Below are 20,263 nucleotides of genomic sequence, written 5' to 3' on the forward strand. Positions count from 1 at the left end.
ACAATAAATTCCCCAGCTCTAAATATGTTAGGATTTGATTGGTTACCTTGAGGATTGGGCAGGGAAAAGGATAAAATAACAGTTATCACTAGAGTTATCCTGAGGCTACGTGATCATTGATGTTCTGTGAAATGAGCTTGAAAAAAACGAACATTATCAAAACAAATCATTTTAGCTGCCCGCCGCATATTCTTTATTTATACAGACAACGCTCGATACCAACTGGGCCAAGCAGGCATCTGTCCCAAGGCTTCACATCTCCAGGGGCTTAAAAAAAATGCTTATTTTGGTCACTTGGTTTGTGCTGGAAATAGAAAAGTTGTTTTTGAATATGCACCAAAAAACACAACATCAACTGATAATAAAAGGGCCTTTAACTTTGCTAAAAGCCAAATCTCGAGGCCCTGGAAAACTTAAACTCTTTATTATTTCACGTCTGTGCTTACATGTTGTATATTTCCAAATGTATGTGTTTAAATAAACTAATACCGCACAGCACATATGGGGGCGAGGGGAGCTGTTGCATGAGAAGACATTTTATGGAGAGAGGGAGGAACATGGGTCCCCCATCACCTCTTACTGATCCACTTCTGTGTTTGGGCAGATGTGTTCACATGCCATGCACATGTTCTCCCTCTCTCTCATTTTACTCACAGAGCTGCAGTGAAGTAGACATCCAGGCAGCAGCCAGATACCAGGATTCTCAGGACTCACACAGCTTTGAGAGGAGGTTGTTAGTAAGCCTGGACTGAAACCTGAGCTGGACTTGAGAGTGGATCTATCATGACTGCGAGGATCCAGGCAGCGACTGGCCGAGACAAACCAGCACCAAAGAGCCGAGCAACAGGTAATTAAACCACAAGGAGTGGAGAGATGGTGATGATGTGCTCAGGTACATGAGACACAGACAGGTGCTGTTGCATATTATGTTTTACCTTAATTACTTTTGATGATTTTGTAGTCTAGATAATTATTTTTTAGGCTGGAGGATGGCTGTAATGGTTAATTTCACATGCAGTTTACCTGAAAACAGATCTACATTGTATAAAACTAACAGTTTTACATTTTTATTTCTTTTAAATCTTCTTTTTCTATTTATTGTATTTTATTTATTTATTTTTATTTAACCTTTATTTAACCAGTTTAGTCCTATTGAGATTAAGAACCTCTTTTTTCCAAGGGAGACCTGACCAAGACCAGGTCAGCAGCAATAACACAAAGTTGCAGACACAGACACAAATAGAGATAAAATACAATTCACAAACACTAAAAGCACAAAAATATGCATTAAAAGAGAACTATCTAAAGTCCTTTGTCCTAATAATCTGTGATTTTGTAGTCTAGATAATTATCTTTTAGGCTGGAGGATGGCTGTAATGGTTAATTTCACAAGCAATTTGCATCGAAACAGATCTACATTGTATAAACCTAACAGTTTTACAAACTATAAGTCTCTAGGGAATGTAACAAGTACATTTATTCAAGTACTGTACTTTTTTTGTACTCATTTTGAGCTACTTGTACTTTACTTTGATATTTCCATTTCATGTTACTTTATACTTTAACTCCACTACATTTATCAAACAGCTTTAGTTACTTTTCAGATTTAGATTAATAATAAAATATATGAATCAACTAATAAATTATGATATAATATTATATAATATTATATAAAGTAGCTGAAATTAGCTCCACTGGTACCAGCTACAACAATATTGATGTTTACACATGAATGCATCACTATATAATCTATAGTAACATAATATATATTTTGCTGGAATGAACCTTTTACTTTTACTTTAGGTACTTGAAGTGTATTTTGTTGCTAATACTTATGGATGTACATTTACTTAAGTAATGTAAGGATTTGTACTTGTAAGAGAGTATTTTTACACATTGAGTGACACATTATACAGTGTATACAAGTGTATTTTAGTTCATTATAAAAGCTCAATGATGTCGTCATTAATTGTGTAATTTGTTTCCTGTTTCCTCTCAGTAGGTTGCCTCAGAGTGATGAATAATTTCACAATAAAACTTTTAGACGGTGTACATCCTGATGATCGTGTTCATGATTAGAATAGAGGCCTGTAGTGTTTTTATTTTAATGTAATAATCAGAGGGTCAGATTTGGGTTGACACTTTAATTTGATTAATATGTGTCTTTGATATTCAATATTGAGGAAATATTGATGCTATTGTACACTATGGCATGTTATCTTTTACAGTATTTTCTAGAATATTTGTGTAATATTCCTCCTTATAGAGAAGAATACACTTTGATGTTTGTCCTCATAATATTTAGTTCTTCTAAAATTAGGATTACTGTACTAGTTTTAGGGTTGCCACTTCCCTAAAATAATTTAGAGGTAAATAAATGCTGTTTTTGTATAGTTACCAGCCGGCATTATTGAAGATCTTTCTCAGTTTTATAGCAAATCCATTGATGTTGTGGGTTTTTCAGTCTTATTGAAGCTCAGATTTAAGTTTTTACAAACTAACTAATGAATGTTGTCTTTAATTAAAGCGAGAAAGAAACAATAATGGGATTTAAATAGCCTGAGGGTTAAAAGTGGAAGTTTGTTAATTACATTAGAGGAATAGATTTAATCCCACTGCTTTGCTGAGTTGTAAACATTCATGGCATTTGATCTGAACAAGACGGAGACATAAGGGGGTTTGGATCACAGCTAAATTGAATTAAATCTAATTGAATTAGCTTTGTTTTGTTGACATTGACATTAAACTAGAAATATACAGGTAGTTAAGCTGCCAAGTCTGGTTCATTGTGTTTTACTTGTCGTGCACTGTGCCATATAACGCGTTTCTGTCTCCTGTGTGGGTGGCAGAGGTGATGGCGAGGGTCAGGGGAGCGCTGTGGCTGGTACTGGGCATGCTCACTCTGTCCCTGCTGCTGGTGGTGCTGGGAGTCTACGCGACGACCCGCACAGAGAGCCTGAATGTGACTGGCTACACCTCTGGAGTTATTGTAAGTTGTTTATTTGATTCCCCTGTCATGATTTATTCAAGTGAGATCCTCTGCAGCTACCAGGACACGAGCTGGGAGTTTAACATCCTGCAGCAGTTATCCATTATGAAATTTCAGCTGCAATCATTTAGTCTCCCTGCCGGGGGCCAAACGTTTAGTGGTCTCCCAGACAGAAATAGTCATGAGACAGAAGTAATTTTCGGTAGGCTGTACAATTGATGATTGACAGCTCTGTTCAGACAGACATCCACATGGGGACTTCATACAGTGGCTGACATTCAAGTTTTCTTCTCAGGAACAAAATCGTTCTTCTAGGAGTCAAATCAGTTTCCGTTTACATCTGTGGGGCGATTTAGGCCATGCAGTAACTGAGTCGTTTCATCTTTCAATCAACCTTAATATAAAAACATACCGTATGCTTTTGAAATTATACCACAAGAGACATTTTCATAGCTAATATTAGTGCTTATATCTTGCTGAGCTCTTACCTTGGAAGAGAACTAAATCATAACAAATTGTCAAAGTGTGAGAAAATGAAGCATATATCCTTTTTGTGCATAACACTTCCTGTGGTCATTAAATTGTGTTCTTTACAGCTGACCCTTGGATCATTCCTGGGACTTCTGGGACTCCGCCTGGAAGAAAACCGCAAACAGCTGGTATGTTCTCCTCATACATCTACATCCTCTGACATAACTCTTCCTCATGTTTTCCCCCTGCACGCCACCCAGTCCGATCCATGATCTGGCTTGCTGGACACAAATACATTACTTGAAGCCTGACAAGATGGGTTTTCGTGTGTTATGTGATCCCAGTTAAAAGTCCCTCACAGTAACTTTAAAATGCATTTCTACATGAGGCAACTTTTCCTAATTTTATTTCAGCCTGTGTGAATTCGTGAAGCTGTTGCTCACTCTTACCAGCTCACCACTGACATAATGTACAGGTTTCTTACAGGCCATTATACAAAGTGAAAACTATTTAAAGGGGTACTGTAACAAAGGTTCATTAGCTAATGATAACAAGAAACTACTGTATGACTGTTAACAGTATGTGCACTGGAAATTGGATAATTTGATTTGTTTAACAAAGAAGCAGTTATATTGCTCAATGGGCGCGTGTCTGCTGTATTCATGTTATTTGAAACTCTTCTCATCAGATCAGATCAGTATCAGATGTCATGTCAGGGTCAAATATTTATGGATCTGATGTGTATCACAAACATTCTCTCATGTTTTTTTTTGGACACTGATCAACTGTTCAAAATACACTTTAATGTCAACGTGAAAACAGATTTCTACAAAGTGGACACAATTAATTACAAGTATATAAAATACAAAATTTACAAGTATTCACCCCTCTTCAGTAGGACACACTTAAATAGCTAATGAAGTCACACACTGTAATTATTTGAATGGAGATCACCTGTGTGGAGTCAGTTGATTAAACCTGGTGAGTCTGTATTCTGGCAACACTTACACATTTTCCGTTGATCAGTACATTATAAAAATCATATTAAATATGTTTTGATTCGACGTTGTAAGACAGTAAAACATGAACACTTCCAGACTATTCCTATATAACCTATACTGCTGTACAACAACTTGTACTCTAGATTGATTTGTTCACCACTCCCAGAGGACGATTCCTGAACCCTGACCTTTAATCCATCACCATCATCAAGCCAAAATCCACTTTATACCAGAAATGTTAAAAACAGATCATCCTGTTCTTGGATTGATCTAGTTGGATTTGGTTTCATGTTTCTTAATCCATTTCACTGGTGAGATGTGTTTTTCAGATGAAATATCGCAGAAGACAGGAAATAGATTCAGTGCAAACTAATGTTTGAAAGTGGAATTTTCATTTTTCATATTTGATTTATTCTACCGATGACATTTTTCCAGGATGTGGTGAGTTGAGATTGAGATTAATGCAGAGCAGGAATGAAGGGGAGATACACTGAGCCCGTTAGACTCTCAGCTCTTACAGCTATTACATAGTGCTAACTGACTTATCTGGGTTTGTTCACAGTCATAGGCAGGAATAATATTATGATTTGGAGGAGTCAGAATTTAAACAAAGAAGCCTATCATTTTTCTGTTATGAGACTGACATCAGGCCTTCAGCAGCATGTATCTGTAGGACTTCCTCCTCCTTCAGTGCGGACTATAGGTAACCTGCAGTTTGCTACAGTGGAAAAAAGTTTTACTCATACAAATCGGGACAAAATTATTCATAAATGTTGGTATTTTTTCATAATCTTTATTTTGTTTTATTTGACTTATTTGCAAATAATAAAAACAAACATGTACACAGTGCAACACAGTCTCTCGTGAAATAGTCACAAAATTGAATCTAATTTATTTTCACTCTTTTGTCGACTTTCAACAACGTATTGTTCGTGTTTTCGTACGCATGTCCAGACACATGTGACTGGACATGTGACACTTTCCTCCCGCTTATCCGGGGCCGGGTTGCGCAGACAGCAGCTTAGCAGGGAATGATAGACGTTCCTCTTCCCAGCAGCGTTTTCCAGCTCTTCCGAGGTTACCCCGAGGCAATCCCAGGCCAGGCGAGATATATAAATCTCTCCAGCGCGTTCTGGATCTACCCCGTGGCCTCTTGTCAGTTGGACGTACCTGGAAAACCTCCAAAGGGAGGCGTCCAGGAGGCATCCTGATCAGATGCCCGAACCACCTCAGCTGGCCCCTTTCGACGCAAAGGAGCAGCGGCTCTACTCAGAGCTCCCTCTGGATGTCTGAGCTGCTCACCCTATCTCTAAGGCTGAGCTCAGCCACCCTACGAAGGAAACTCATTTCGGCTGCTTGTGTCTCATTCTTTCGGTCATTACTCAAAGAATTTCCGCTCCAGTCTTTACAAAATAAAACTACGTAGTTAGGTTTAGGAAAAGATCATGGTTTGGTTTAAAATAACATAACTTAAGTACAGAAGTTATGTGACAAATAAATCAATCTGGTTTCACACGGGACACGAACACCGGCCTCCTGGGCCTAAGTCGGGTGTTTTTTTACCCACCCCGACCTCCTCCCTTCGCGGCGTTTGTCGCTCTTTATACTCCCTGGTTCACAATTACTTGGATTAAGAATTGAATTCATGCTGACCATTACGAAAAAAAATGGGTAAATTGTGTCTATGTACACGAATCGTTACATAAAATGTTGTGTCTATTTCACAAACTGCTGTGTGACTGGGCTGCACAATGACATAAAGACACACTTAAACGTACACATACTCACATATATATAAATTAAAAGTAAACAAGAGCCTGTGCATACAAATAGCCGATTAATAAATGTTGATATTTTCATAATATTGTAATCGAAAATTGTAATTTTCATTGTTTCACATTTCATTTTCATTTCAAGTTTTCAATTCAGTTTGTTTGTGGGTTTGTTTGTTGGTTATGGAAAAAACTACCGGCCCGATTTTCATGAAACTTGGTTGAAGGGCGTAACATAGGCCAAGGAAGAATTAAATTAAATTTTAGTGTGAATCCGAATCAAGGGGCAGATAAAAAATTCTGCGCTCTCTCAATGCACTTCTAGTTCAAATATGTTTTTGTCTTTCTTTGCACCCTGTAGTTTATAGAAGGGAGCACAAGCACATAAGACATTTAAAGATCAAACAATGTTCTCTTCAGTTTCAGAGTTAATAAATGCTGCAAAAAAACAACCTTCAAAGCTATTTCGTGAGCAAACTGCCTTGTGAAACTAATTAGCTTCACATCTCTTTATCTGTTGGAAAGAAAAAATAAACTTTTCAGATTGTGCTCCCATTACAATCAAATAACACCTGGATTTATGTTTATATGGAAATTCTCTCATTTATGCTTTTGTTCTTTGTTCCTCCTCCAGCTGATGGCTGCGATCGTGTTTCTCAGCTTCGGGGTCATCACCTCTTTTCTGTGCCTGGTGATCGATGGCGTGTGTATTGTCTTAAACATGGTGAGTTACCATTCACTGACGTGTGTATAATGTAACAGCAGATATGATGATGAAACACAGCAGTAATAGTAACAACAAACCACTGCGCTTGTTGACTGTGAGCCTCTTGGCCTGCAGCGGGTGCCAAAATCGCTCTGTTGGAAATATTGACACGATTTTGTTCCCACAAATTACAGCTCAGTCTTTATAACATTCGCCAGCTTTGTTTGACCACGTAAATGAGCAGTTACGAAAGTCTAATGTGAGAAAACAAACAGGTTTCAGACCATGAGACACCATCAGTGCAGAAGTGTTGAGGGAAGTCCAGCAGTCTTTGGCTTTGTACATGACACAGTTACTTGATGTGATTGATGGTGCTGTTATAGAAAGCAAGTTGCCTCCCTAAAGGAACATTTATCAGGTTAAAAAAGCAAAGCTACATTCCTGTTTCCAGGCTATAAAATAAAGACAGATGCATTCAATTTGTATCTGCTCAGTTGGAGACGACATCCTCTTTATTCAGAAAGAAATGATATAGGTTACAGCTTCATATTTAGCACGCTGACAGGAGAGCGGTATCAATGTTCTCATCTAACTCTCAGCAAGTAAGCGAATTTCCCAACAAGTTGGACTATTGTACTACATGTTACAATTGGAAGAGATTATGTTTTTTGAAGATGTTATTTGCACCTTTATTTGACTGAGGACATTGTAGAAATGGGGGAAAGAGAGAGAGGGGTATGAAATGCAACAAAGGTCCCAAGACCTGGATCGAACCCGGGACGTTGCAGTGATATGGAGTCCCACGGCGCTCCTGGAAAGGATTATTGACCTTATTTGTTGCTGCTTGCTTCTTCTGATCGGTGGGTTCAGCCCTCGACACATTGCACAGTAACATCAGGTAGGGCTGGGTGATAATTCAATATGATAATTTATCGTCTTCGAGATATATCGAGATATCGTTATACACAATTACGTCGTTGAAAATTAATAATTACGAGCACATACTAACTCAAATTTCTCAGAAAATCTGATTATGTTTAGGGAATATCATTCGAAGATTGCGGTTTTGTTTTTACATCACACTTAACATTAACATTAGGGCTGTGTATTGGCAATAATCTGGTGATACGATATGTATCACGATACAGGGGTTAAGATTCAATATATTGCGATACTGTAAGCTAGGCGATTTTTTAAATCCAATTTTAGGAAAACTGTCATAGTATTAAGAACACACCGCCATATGCATAAAATCAAAGTAAAAAAAGTTTACTTTTTTATGCAATCAGATCAGTGGGATGTGCATTTGCATTGATCAGTCCCTGTAACATCCAACATCGTAGCACCACTTTGAGAGGGCGAATACACTGAGAGGATGCATCTCTTTGCAAGTGAAATATAGTATTGACTGAGTTAATCTTTGCATGTAAACTATTATTTAAAAATCTATACAGTGTTTTTGGGAATGAGTATCAGTATCACAAAACATAATATCGCGATATTCGATATTTTCGATATTCTCTATATTTTTTTGCACCCCTAACTACCACTCAGTTCAATGGGACAAACAGTGTTCATAGTGTATATACTGAAATTTCACATTATGTTCATTTTGTACTACATTTCTTAATTAAATGAAAAAAATACTCAATATACTTTTGATTTATCAAGTGTTTAATTCACACAGGAGTTTACAAAACTAGGCGTTATCATGTGGTTATAGACTATTTATTTATGACTTACCAGAAAACACGCTATATAGTGATATATATCGTTGATATGAAATTACCTATGTCATAATAAAAGATTTTGGCCATATCGCCCAGCCCTAACAAACTGTAAAATTGTTCCAGGTTGGGATTGCTGTAACCATAATGTTTGTTTTCTTTACAACAGATGATGGTGCTTTAATCATACAGAGCTCAGCCCTTGAAAATATGACATGAACTTTATTGTGCCAACGTGTTTCAGACAAATATCAGTGCATACCTGAGAAGGAGATATGACGCGGCATGATAAAATGAAGTAAAGGAGTTGCGCTGACATCTTTAACCTTTTGTACTTCAAACAAAATACCATAATGTGTGTGCTGCTATTTTTTTATGATGAAAGGAAAATTAAAATTAAAATGACATACAGTGTACCTTATAAAATGGATTAGGGAAATGTAAACTAAACTTTAGATTAATTGTAACTATAAATGGCACCAGTGCTTTCCTTTGAAGCATGAGATGATATATGATGTTTAAATATATCACTGATGTGCTTATAGAGTATATAGAAGAGTTATGAGTGCAGACCTCCCTTTAACAATTAATTCTGTAACTCATGTCAACATGCTTTAGTGAATCTACTCACAGTCTAGTAAATAATAATGTCCAAGAGGTTAAAGTGCAACATGTCACCTTTCTTCAAAGTATTCAAATCCAGATAAGGATTCACTTTTCCAAATGTCTATGTTCCTTTTTATACCATACGGTACAGATGAAGACTTCAATAAACGTTGGATCAAATTTTATTTTATTCATTAAACGTATTAATAAGATAAACTCCTTCAGAAGTATCATCTCATTTTTAAGGGGGACCGATAACACAAAGATGTAATACAGACATTACAGTTTTTTACGATTGAACTTAAAATAAGAGTATACTTTCAGTTTACTTTTTATTTACTTATCAGAGATAAACTTAACAAAAGTATACTTAAGTATACTTGGCTCATACTGACAAGTATACAGAAAAGTCTAAGTACACTTGGCGGATACTGTAGGCCTACTTACTTTTGATCAAAATATACTTAAGAAAAGTATAATTAAGTATTCTTGCCTTATAGGCCTACAGAAATAATACTTGGCTTGTAGTTGTGCTTACTTTTTGATAGAGTAGCCTTTTAAAGTGTGTGAGAGTTTGTAAACAGATGTTTTTAATATGAATTTACTTCAGTCTATCAAGTTTTTGGATTATCCGTTCACCGTAGAGGCATGCGAGAACAACGCATTTCATTCATTTTTTTAATCTCATCACAAATCATCAAGTCAAATAGCAAAAGGAGCAAGTATCTTTATGTAATACATAAATCATTGGCTAAGTACTATAAGTTAAAGTATACAAAGTATACTGTCATGAACTAAAAAGCAGATATGCTCACAAGTCATTTTTTACAAGTCAAGTTTTAAGTCTTCAGATCTTATGCAAATCGAAACACTTCATTCAAAACAACAGAATCATTTATAAAAACCCAATGTTGTCACCATATGGCACACACATGGTTCATAGGATCTGACTCTGTTACACACTGCTGTGCTCAATCTAAAACACTTTTAGCATTTCTACTTTTCTAATGATACAGTATGGTTGCGTATACATCCTGATTAATGAGTCAACAATCAAGCAATTAGGTGTTGTACTTTTGAAATAACAAACAAGTGGCTTTATGTCAGATTCCTGTGTTTTATGTAGAGAACCGTGTGCAGTGTGCTGCAAAAAAGTGCCATGTGGAAATGCAAATTTGGTGCAAAACAGAAAATGTGTTTACAGTTTTGGAGACATGAGCTGAGGTTTTGCTCTCTGAGTGTCCGTTTAAAAAATTGGGCTTTATGTGTCATTTTAGTGTGTAACATCATCAACTAGACAACAGCACAACACTCACACAAAGTAACAATCATTAATCAACACAAGAAGTGGATATTTCCACCTGCATAGCGTTTTATTTCACAGGATAGATAGATAGATAGATAGATAGATAGATAGATAGATAGATAGATAGATAGTACCTTTATTGATCCGAGGGAAATTCAAGTTTCCAGCATCACAGTTCCATAATGCAAACATATTAGTAAAAACGGCACAAGTAAGTAAAACAGAGTATTAAAAAAATATACCAGATATAAAAATAACAGGAGATGAAGAAACTGTTAAAAATTAATATAGTGCAGGATAATAACTGAGATACGGGACTATTAAACATGTGAATATAGTTCAGAAAGTGATATAGTGCTGGATGATAAAATATAGGAGATATAGATATTAAGAAAAGTCGAATATAGAATATAATGCGGGATAAGAACTGAGGTAGAGAAGTTTTTTAAAAATAGACTAAAGTGCAGAATAACAGAAGACAGAAGACCATGGATGGGAACGTTTTTCCTCATCTTTGTGGGTCCAATCAACACCATTGTTTGTCCAAATCACGCTACACACCTCACACAACGAGGACAATGATAGAAGTTCAGTCCAGGACTTCATCGTTCAAAGTCTGATATGTCGTATTTCATAAAATATTTCAAAATATTATCAATAAACCAAACCAGAACTTAAAAGGGGAAATGTGAAATTTTTAGCAGAGAAAACATGTCAAGTGAAAAGAATCTTATTTTACCAATTTAAAAGAGCCATAAACAATTCTGTGTTCAAAGTGGACCGAGTGACTTTTGGAAGTGATCACAAACAGACTCAGTTTGATCTGGATGATCTTGTATAAGATTGTTTTTTAAATATCTTGTCTTTGATGGATTGATGTTGTTTTGAAATCCTGTGGATGATATTTCTTCATATATTAACTTTTGCCAGGACATGCGTCCACTGAAAGCAGACAGATGCCAGTACTACAGCAGCGGCGGCAGCTACGTCTATGAGAACTTCTACACCACCGTGAGTAAAGACGTACTGATGACCACCAGGAAAATGTGGTCTAGACTTGTCCGTGTTGTACTTGCAGGTGAACAGTGACGCATTTTGAACTTGCGTTATCTTTTCCAGGTGTCGTGTTGGAGTCCAAAGGAGTCTTGTAACATGACGGTACGAATTGGGACCTGTTACTGCTGCGACCTGTACGACTGCGCTAAGTAAGACAATGATATTACTACGATATTATCTCACTATATTGTTACCACCACTATTGTTACCACTACATATCCTAATTGTCACCAAAATCACAGGCTTTCTCTTGTCTTTAATACATTTTCTTTCAAATCCTTCGTAATTAGCTGTTGTTTTGTTCTGCAGTGGCGACTACCTCAGCAACTACTACGAGTTTGTTGGAGTACGAAGCTGTGAGGAAGTTTTCACTCTGTACATTTTAATTTGGACCCTCGCCGGCCTGAACCTCGTGGCCTTCTTCACAGGCATCCTCACTACAGCGGTGCTGGGCAGCATCAAGGACCTGGTAAGACGCACAGACTCGACACGCCTTTATAAAGATCCTGTATATACGTGGTACATTTGGTACATTTATGTCTGGCCATGTTGAGAGCCGTGCGGAGACAATAGAAATGCTCTCAATCTTGCATTAACCACCTTTAACGCTGCGCCCATTGATTTTTAGCCACTAGGAGGCTTGAAGTTTGAGCAGAAGCATCAAGACTGAATCTTTGTTTGTTCATATACATTTGCGATTTCCGCAATTATGCATTCATGCACCTTTAATTTTCTCTTTGCAGTTTAGCCTGAATGCAGCTTCATGCTGAGGTCAAACCAGAATTGGCGAGGGCTTACTTTCTCTATGCAGCATCCTTCCTGTTCTGCAAAGTCGTTGTCTTTCACCCTGCGGTTTACAAATAAGAAAAGCCAACAGTTGATATTTCCTGAATGAGAGATCAGTCACATGCACTCTGAATGCTGGTTGCTTTCACTATTTCACAGATCACCTTTCAGTCAGATTGTGCACGATGTGAGGGAGGCAGGTTTTTTTCTGAACCGCAGCTTAAATAAAAAATGACAGCCAAATGGCAGATCGTATCCAGCCAGCCGTACCACAAAGAAGACCTGTTGCACTATTCCTGCCATGACAGTGAAATTTGATCGATTCCAACCGCAGCATAAATGATCAACTGATGAGAATTAAAGTGAAAAGATAAGTGGAGCAATGGGTGGAGAAAAGAGGTGAAACGGAGGCAAACTGAACGTACCTCCAGCTCAGTTTCACAGAGATGTTATGGAGTCAGGTGTTTTTTTCAAACACCAAATGGAAAATGTTGTTGTGTTGAAAAATGTTCTGCCTTTTTCTCTCTTGGTCCCGTCTTGCTTATATATTATATTTTATTGTATTATGGTCTATGTTAATACACACCAGGTCAAAATGTTATTCGCAGTATTCTGAAGCCTATGTTATGTCCAGTTCTGCTCAGACCTTTATTGTCCCACAAAAGGGAAACAACACTAAATTGTTGTGTTTTGTTTTCGTTAGCTTAGAATGAGCCCTTCATATCTACATGAAGCGGGTCCTCTTCACGGAGTCCGCCACTTTGCTCCGCCATGTTTCTACAGCAGCCCAGAATGGACAAACCAAACACTGACTCTAGAGAGAGCCTTTCATGTTTTTACGTTACCTGAAGGCCACCGTAGTTCTCCGACAGGCTTGTGAAACTGCGGTAACGTGAGCTGCAGAGTGCAAAACCGTGGTTCCGTTGCTCCTTAAGTATTGTTATTATGGTAAGGATGGCCTCTGAGTGAGATGAACGGCGTTACCACGGTTTTGCACTCTGCGGCTCATGTTACGGCAGTCTTGGAAAGGGAGGAGTGAGTTGAGGGGTACTCAATTGGTTGCAATCTGCAACCACACCACTAGATGTTGCCAAATCCTACACACTGCACCTGTAAAGACCAAACGATTAATCAAGAAAAACTTCGCCACATCAATCGATAATGAAAATAATCATTAGTAACAGCCCTGCTTGATTCGTCTGGCCAAGAACCAGCCAGGTTGACACCAAACTGATATCAGTTTAAACCTCAAATCCCCAGATTAGCTTCAGCTGTCCCACTGAATACTATCTCCACCAAACCGGCCTGTTAAAACACCAGCGATTCAACGTTTTTGTGGTCTATGAAGAGCTCACTGAGCTTTTTGCTGCCAGAGTTTCAGCTGATCTGGCCAGATTGATCCTAAATGCTGTGGGAGATGATTAACAACAGACCGCACAATTTCCATCCTGCTTTCAACCGTCACTGCATGCTGCCAAAACTACAATCATTCACAATTCGTCATGCATAAAGTCTTCTTTTTTATACAGCTGTCATATTCCTTCCTGTAGGAATGTGTTCAGATTTTCCTCCTCAATGTTCTCAATATGTTTCAGGGCTTAAATCATTGATCGCTCAATATCTCTCCCACATTCCACATCCTATATTTGTGTGTATGTGGTGTTTACATTCTGTCAATAAATTTTCATGTATGACAGGAGAAGATTTAATATCATAGTCCCAGAAGTTTCCAGATCTGTAAGAGATCTACAAATCAGGCAAATTTATGTCTGCAGATTTCCATCCTATATTTGCCACATACGTATGAGGTGATCAGATTTGATGCATTTACAGATTGCAGATGTTTTATTTGTTTTTTCCCCCTGCTAAATCAAATAAAAGACAGGGAAACTCACAGTTTGTGAGATTTATAGATTTGCACTTCCAACAGTTTGGGATTTAACAGACGGACCACCCATACGTAGACCAAAACAACACCGAGGTCCAAATATATCAAAGGTTTCTGAAGGGAGGAATGTATTCTGCATCACTAAAATGACCCAATAACACGGCTCGTCACTAACCGTGTGCACCTTTGAGGGAGAAATGTGTCTAATAGTGTGTGAAAATCTGATGAAGCAATGCTGTGTTCTCAGGCTTCTTGCATCACAGCTTGAATTTATGAGATTTTCAGATTGAACTCACAACTCAGATTTTTATTATAAGTGTCTTACAACATTATGGAAAGGACCCTACAGAGAAATTAAACGTTTTTCTCATCTTCTTTGTTATTGTTTCCAAGTTTCGCTCAAGGAGAAGTCTCGTTGTGAAATCTGAACATCCGTGTACTCTGGCCCAAATAAATACGAGCGCCTATCGAATTCAAATACCTCATCCACATTGTGGAAATCATCGAAACATTCAGCCATGACATTGAACATCTTTTAGATAACACTAAGCTACGCTCTCTGTATTCCAACACAACAAACTCTGCCTCGTGTTTCCACCATGGATGTATTCCACTATTCCACCGCTGTTTTCCAGCAACATGTCACCTAGCCAGATTTCAGAGCGAGACTTCTCCTTGAGCGAGATTCTTTCTATGATGTCAGACACTTTTAATAACAATCAGAGCCGGTCATGGCAAAAACAAGCACTTTTAGTGGACATAAATGACGGTGCCAGCTTGCCCCAATAGCACCATATTACAGTCCGTGAGCAGCTGCCGTCTACAGAGCCCTCCCTTAATACTGGACCAACTTCAGAAATTGTTGTCCCTATTAGTCGATAGTCGATGAGTAAGCACAATATTGACCAAAACAAATCATGATTAGGATTTTTGCCATAATCGAGCAGCCCTAAGTGGTGTCCCTGTTTGATTTTCTTCTTGTGATTTCATTCAGTGTCTTCCATATTTTCTTGCTAGAATTTTTGGCATTACTTATTTCCATTGATGATATCTTTTCGTGTTCTTGTTCAATTTAGTAATTTTGTTTCTTAATTTGCAGTATTTTTCCCTAACATACAGGCAACCTGATTGATTAGCAACCTTCTTTGCATTATTACGCTGAGTCATCAAAGCCTTAAACTCATGGAGCATCGTTATGCTTTACAGTATATTTACTCTGGGCCAGCTTGGTTAGTTTTTCCATATATATACTGTATATATAACATATTCAGAGCGATTTCTGGATCTTTTTCCATACCCACATCGGACCACTGCTCACAAACAGGTCTTGATTAAACCTCCTAAATGACCAGTGGAGAGATCTTATTTCCAGCCCTACTGATTGATATTGATTTCCTTGTAATGGCATCCAAGTTGTGGTCACTGCAATGTACAGTCTCGAGGCCACTTTTTGATGGTCTCGGTCTCGTCTTGGAATCGACCGCATTTTGACTCGGTCTTGTCTCGGTCTCAGACAAAGAGGACTCAGCATTTTATGTCATGACCAAAACTGTACGGCTAGCCCTAAATTGCCTGTGCATTGTCTGATTTATTTAACATCATTACTTTGATTGCTCATAGAAAACAAAAGAAAATACCCACATAAAATTCACCTCTGCAGTTCCTTTGGATTATTTTATCATGACCTTTCTCATGGTACATTTACACATACACACATATACAAATATACTTTTATATGAAAATAATAGACGTGAATGAAGAGGAATTTTTACTTGATTTCTGTGGGTTTTTTATGGGAACGGAGTGTCTATGGTTTGTATGTTCCACATTTTATCGTTAAGTGTTTCATGCAGTGTGGGACTCGCACTGGTCTGGTCTTGGTCTTGTCTCAGTATTGATACACTCTGGTCTTGGTCATGACTTGGTCTCGGTTTAGGTGGTCTGACTACTACACTGAGTCTGCAGGGTTTGTGCAATAGCTTCATGTTATGATGTGAGGGGTTGTGTTTCTTCTTATCACTGGTAATACGTGTAATAGTACATATTGCTTTGTTTATGTATTATTACTACTATGGAGGCAGCGATAATAACACGATATGTCATTTGGCAGCATTTGAGTCAAGTTTCAAGTTTATTTTATTTATATAGCACTTTAAAAAGCAAACAGGTTTTGCACCAAAGTGCTTCACAAAGACAGACATATATGCATACACAGGGTTTAAACACAATTTAAGAAAAATCAATCATTAAACAAATTAAAAGCCAGCAAATAAAAGTCTTGAAGTGCATCTAAAAGGGATGGTTCAGGCCTCTGGCAGGCTATTCCACAGCCGCTACGGGAAAAGCCCTTTTCTTCTCCATGAACAGCCAACGGAGTCCAAGACAAATTTCTCTACGGGATCAATAAAGTATATCGTATCATATCGTATGACTGAACTGATTTTAAAGATAACAGTCGTCTCATTTTTCAGTTTTCCAAACTTTAGTATCCCATTAGATTTCTTCAGATTGGCCTGATGTTCATTTTGGCTGCAGACGTTTCTGTGATCACGGCCAAAACGATGTTGTAATCAGAGAGTGCTGCTATCTTAACACTTATCATTGGATCATCTTCATCATCTGTATCATTTCATCTGTCATGGCTGAATGTTTTATTTTGTTTATGTATGCACATGATACACCAGAGCACACTATGCTTATAACAACATTGTGTGTGTGTGTGTGTGTGTGTGTGTGTGTGTGTGTGTGTGTGTGTCAGAGGAGTAGCAGCCCTGGGACTGAGCCCTCTGAGAGCACAGCGACAGCTCCTCTGCTGATGGACGCCAACACACGCACAGTTCACCAGCTCCACCCAGTCAGTATGCGGTCATCGCACACACACACAGACCCACACACACACACACACACACAGTCGTGTTTCCGTCACTTTAGAGGACATTACATTGACTTACGCTCATTTCCCGGAGACTTACCCTAACCATCCATCCAAGTCTTCACACTAAAATGTAATGATTTATGTAACGGGGACGTGCATTTTGACCCCAAAAGAAAGGCAAGTCCCCACAATGTGATGGTGTAAACACATTTATGTCCCCGCAACATACGTAATACACGCCCACACACACACACACCAGTAAAAGATACCATTATAAACACATGTATGTGTGGTTTGTTTTCACTTTTGATCTCTCTGTCTTCATCTCTGCTCGTGAAACTAACAGTCACACAAACCTCCTCATCTCTCCACGTGACATCCATACATCATACATCCTTTAAAGCATTCTCACCTCAACACAGAGCTGCTATTCTTTAGAGATAGCCTGTTGAGTTTTTGACGACTGATGAAAGTAGATCACAAGTCTGCCTGCAGGATCATGAGCACACCACTCGTCATCCCTCAGATTAATGGGCCGTAAAAGGCGGCATCAAAGAGGAGAAGAAAAAGACTACTATCTGCTGTAAACAATGCAGGCTTCAGTCTTGATCTGTGTGATGAAGCCACATGTTCAGCACCAGGAATGTTCATCAGGACAATAAACCAGATTTTATACTCCTCAACTAGGCTGTTTACTAGAATCAGCATCATTAGAGACTAATTGAAGGTGGAGAGTGAAGCTAAAACATCAGTTTGGTAAAAACAGGGAGATGTGGGTGAAAGCTTGTAAAAACCTTGTGGATGTGTTGAGTCAGGATTTTCTTTAATTAAAGGTACCAAATAGATTTTACTATTCATCTATTCATGTTTGATTATTGGCAAACACAAGGACTAAAAGCCGTTTCACACCAAGCACGGATTTTCGTCAGAAAAATTTGCATGGATATTTATAAAAAGCTATTTTGTGGGTTCTTATGAATGCTTGCACACCTCTGAGGAACATTCATACAGGGAAAGAATATTAAAACGGACCTCGATTTCAGTGGATTTAGTAGGAAACTCATTGAACCTCATTGACGAAACTAGAACACGGCAACGCGGATAATTCGCACCGGATCCGTTGTGCATAGTTGCCAGTACGGAAAATTCGGATTTTCCGCTTTCCCGCACCGCATTTTTTGCATGGCACTGGTGAGAAATGGCTTTAAGTTTGCTTTTTAAAAATGTACTAATAACATAATATTGGAAATGACTGAGAATTAACTACTGTTGTTTTGAATAATCACAAATTGCAGTGTTTCGTTCACACAATGACACAAAGACGTATGACTTGAGGTCTGTGGTCTTTCTTTGTTTCCTTTATCCCATCCTGCTCATCCAGGGGGCCTCCATGTATTTCCCTCCAGCTGAAGGAACAGCTGCCTCGCAGAGTTTTCCTTCATCATCATCTCCTCCTTACAACCCTCCTCCCTTCGCCCCGCTGACCAGCCAGATGCCTTACAGGGTCCACGGCAACTCTGCATGATCGAGCACCTGCATTTCGAAATCAAATGCAGAAAGAAGAGAAAGGGATAAACAGATGTTTTATTATTCTTGTTGATGTTGTTGTGAGGACAACAGGAACAACTAAAAGAAAGATATGTTGGTCTGAATACTATGCAGAAATGCAGATTTTGTTTTCTACAAATTCAAAGGCTGACGTTTCAATTGTATGCAAAGATTATAACATATTTTACTGGAGTTTGCTCTAAAACATAAATGTCTTAAGTTGTAAAGTGTGTGTTCATGAAATGTTATGTAATATAAATGTGTTGACAGCATGTGCATAAGAGGTTGTATAGGCTTACGTTCAGTTACGTAGTCATTTTAAGCCAAACCATGATGCTTTTTTTACTAAACTTAACCCATTACCCTAATGAAGTAGTGTTGTTGCGCTTTTTGTTTTGTTTTGTTTCAAGTTACAACGTTTAAAACTGTGACCGTAGTCCGGGAGAAAATAAGTTTCCCTCGTGTGTGTGTTGAAGTTTGATTCACGCCCTATAAGGCCTCTCAAACGTGTGATACATACATGTAATATTTACTAACTGTTACCATGTTTTGCTTCACAAATGTTCTTCATGTTGAGCTTTTCATAATGTGTCTGGTTAAAGTGCAACATTAATTCACTGTTATCATCTTAATAACAGTATTAGTCTGCTGACTTGATGACTGACTGTTGCCACCAAACTGATATGAGGACAGTGGAACTTAAATTGGATCTTAGTGATGTACACGTTAAAGTTAAATTTGTGGCGGTACTGAGTTCCCCAGACTTTAGTTGTTCAGTCAGAAGACTGAAAAACAGTTCCCATCCACATAATAATATAAAATAAAATGCCTTCTTAATAATAATAATGAACAAATGCCTCTTCAATAATGAACAAATGCCTCTATATTAACAAACAATTAAGGAAACTGAAATATTGGTTTGTGTTTTTCCTTTTACCCTCCTTTAAAGTTTTCCCAAATAAAATACACTAAAAGAAATGGGTATAAAGGGTTTCATTGAAAATCAACAAATGAATAGAATACAAAAATACAGCCGTTAGGCTATTGTAAGGCAAGCCAGCTGTTGCACAAATAGCACCTAATCGTCCCAGTGCAGGTAACCCAATTGGTTGGCACTTAACTTGTTTCCCCAACTAGGAGTCAACACTCTCAACAAACAAAACACAAAGATCACAGAATCCCAAAAGGGCCCAAAACAGACCAGAGTTTCTGGTAAAGCTGATAACACATGTTGCATTGAGTGAAGGAGAGATCAGAATGACACTGGGTGTGCAGTTTCCCTCCTCTTTTAAGCCCTACAGAAAGGGCGTCGTTACACCCTGATTGGCCAAGAGGGGAATGCACCAAGCTGCTCTCAACTATCATTTAAGAGCCAGTCCCCACACCCTGCGCAACAGGTGAACTGAATAACCCTCTAATCACTCAGCAACTCAACCAAAAAAACACCAGGGAAAAGGGAAACAACAGCAAGCACCAGAGAATTGGCAGCTGCCACAAATTGATGAAATAAATGATTTATCAAAACAGACTGG

General features: G+C 38.1%; 1 protein-coding gene across 2 annotated transcripts; it reads left to right on the forward strand.

The window, feature by feature from the left end:
• The first annotated feature begins 630 nt into the window (after nt 1-630).
• LOC119490759 (transmembrane protein 255B) lies at nt 631-19,464 on the forward strand. Of its 2 annotated transcripts, XM_037774209.1 has the most exons (9): nt 631-847; nt 2,850-2,989; nt 3,586-3,648; nt 6,868-6,957; nt 11,509-11,589; nt 11,698-11,783; nt 11,944-12,103; nt 17,067-17,162; nt 18,565-19,464. In XM_037774209.1, exons 1-9 carry the CDS (start codon nt 784-786, stop codon nt 18,706-18,708), a joined length of 924 nt encoding a protein of 307 aa, XP_037630137.1. In that variant the 5' UTR covers nt 631-783; the 3' UTR covers nt 18,709-19,464. The 2 variants fall into 2 exon arrangements, with proteins under 2 accessions (XP_037630137.1, XP_037630138.1); XM_037774210.1 differs by lacking the exon at nt 17,067-17,162.
• Nucleotides 19,465-20,263: the final 799 nt, after the last annotated feature.

This window comes from Sebastes umbrosus, chromosome 7 (genome assembly GCF_015220745.1).
Source record: "Sebastes umbrosus isolate fSebUmb1 chromosome 7, fSebUmb1.pri, whole genome shotgun sequence".
In the NCBI taxonomy this organism is placed as follows: domain Eukaryota; kingdom Metazoa; phylum Chordata; class Actinopteri; order Perciformes; family Sebastidae; genus Sebastes; species Sebastes umbrosus.

Excerpts from the sequence above, each read along its gene's own strand:
- LOC119490759 (XM_037774209.1), top strand. The coding sequence starts at position 784 with ATGACTGCGAGGATCCAGGCAGCGACTGGCCGAGACAAACCAGCACCA. Across the intron at positions 6,958-11,508 it reads TGTGTATTGTCTTAAACATG|GACATGCGTCCACTGAAAGC; the intron begins GTGAGTTACCAT and ends AACTTTTGCCAG. Across the intron at positions 12,104-17,066 it reads TGGGCAGCATCAAGGACCTG|AGGAGTAGCAGCCCTGGGAC; the intron begins GTAAGACGCACA and ends TGTGTGTGTCAG.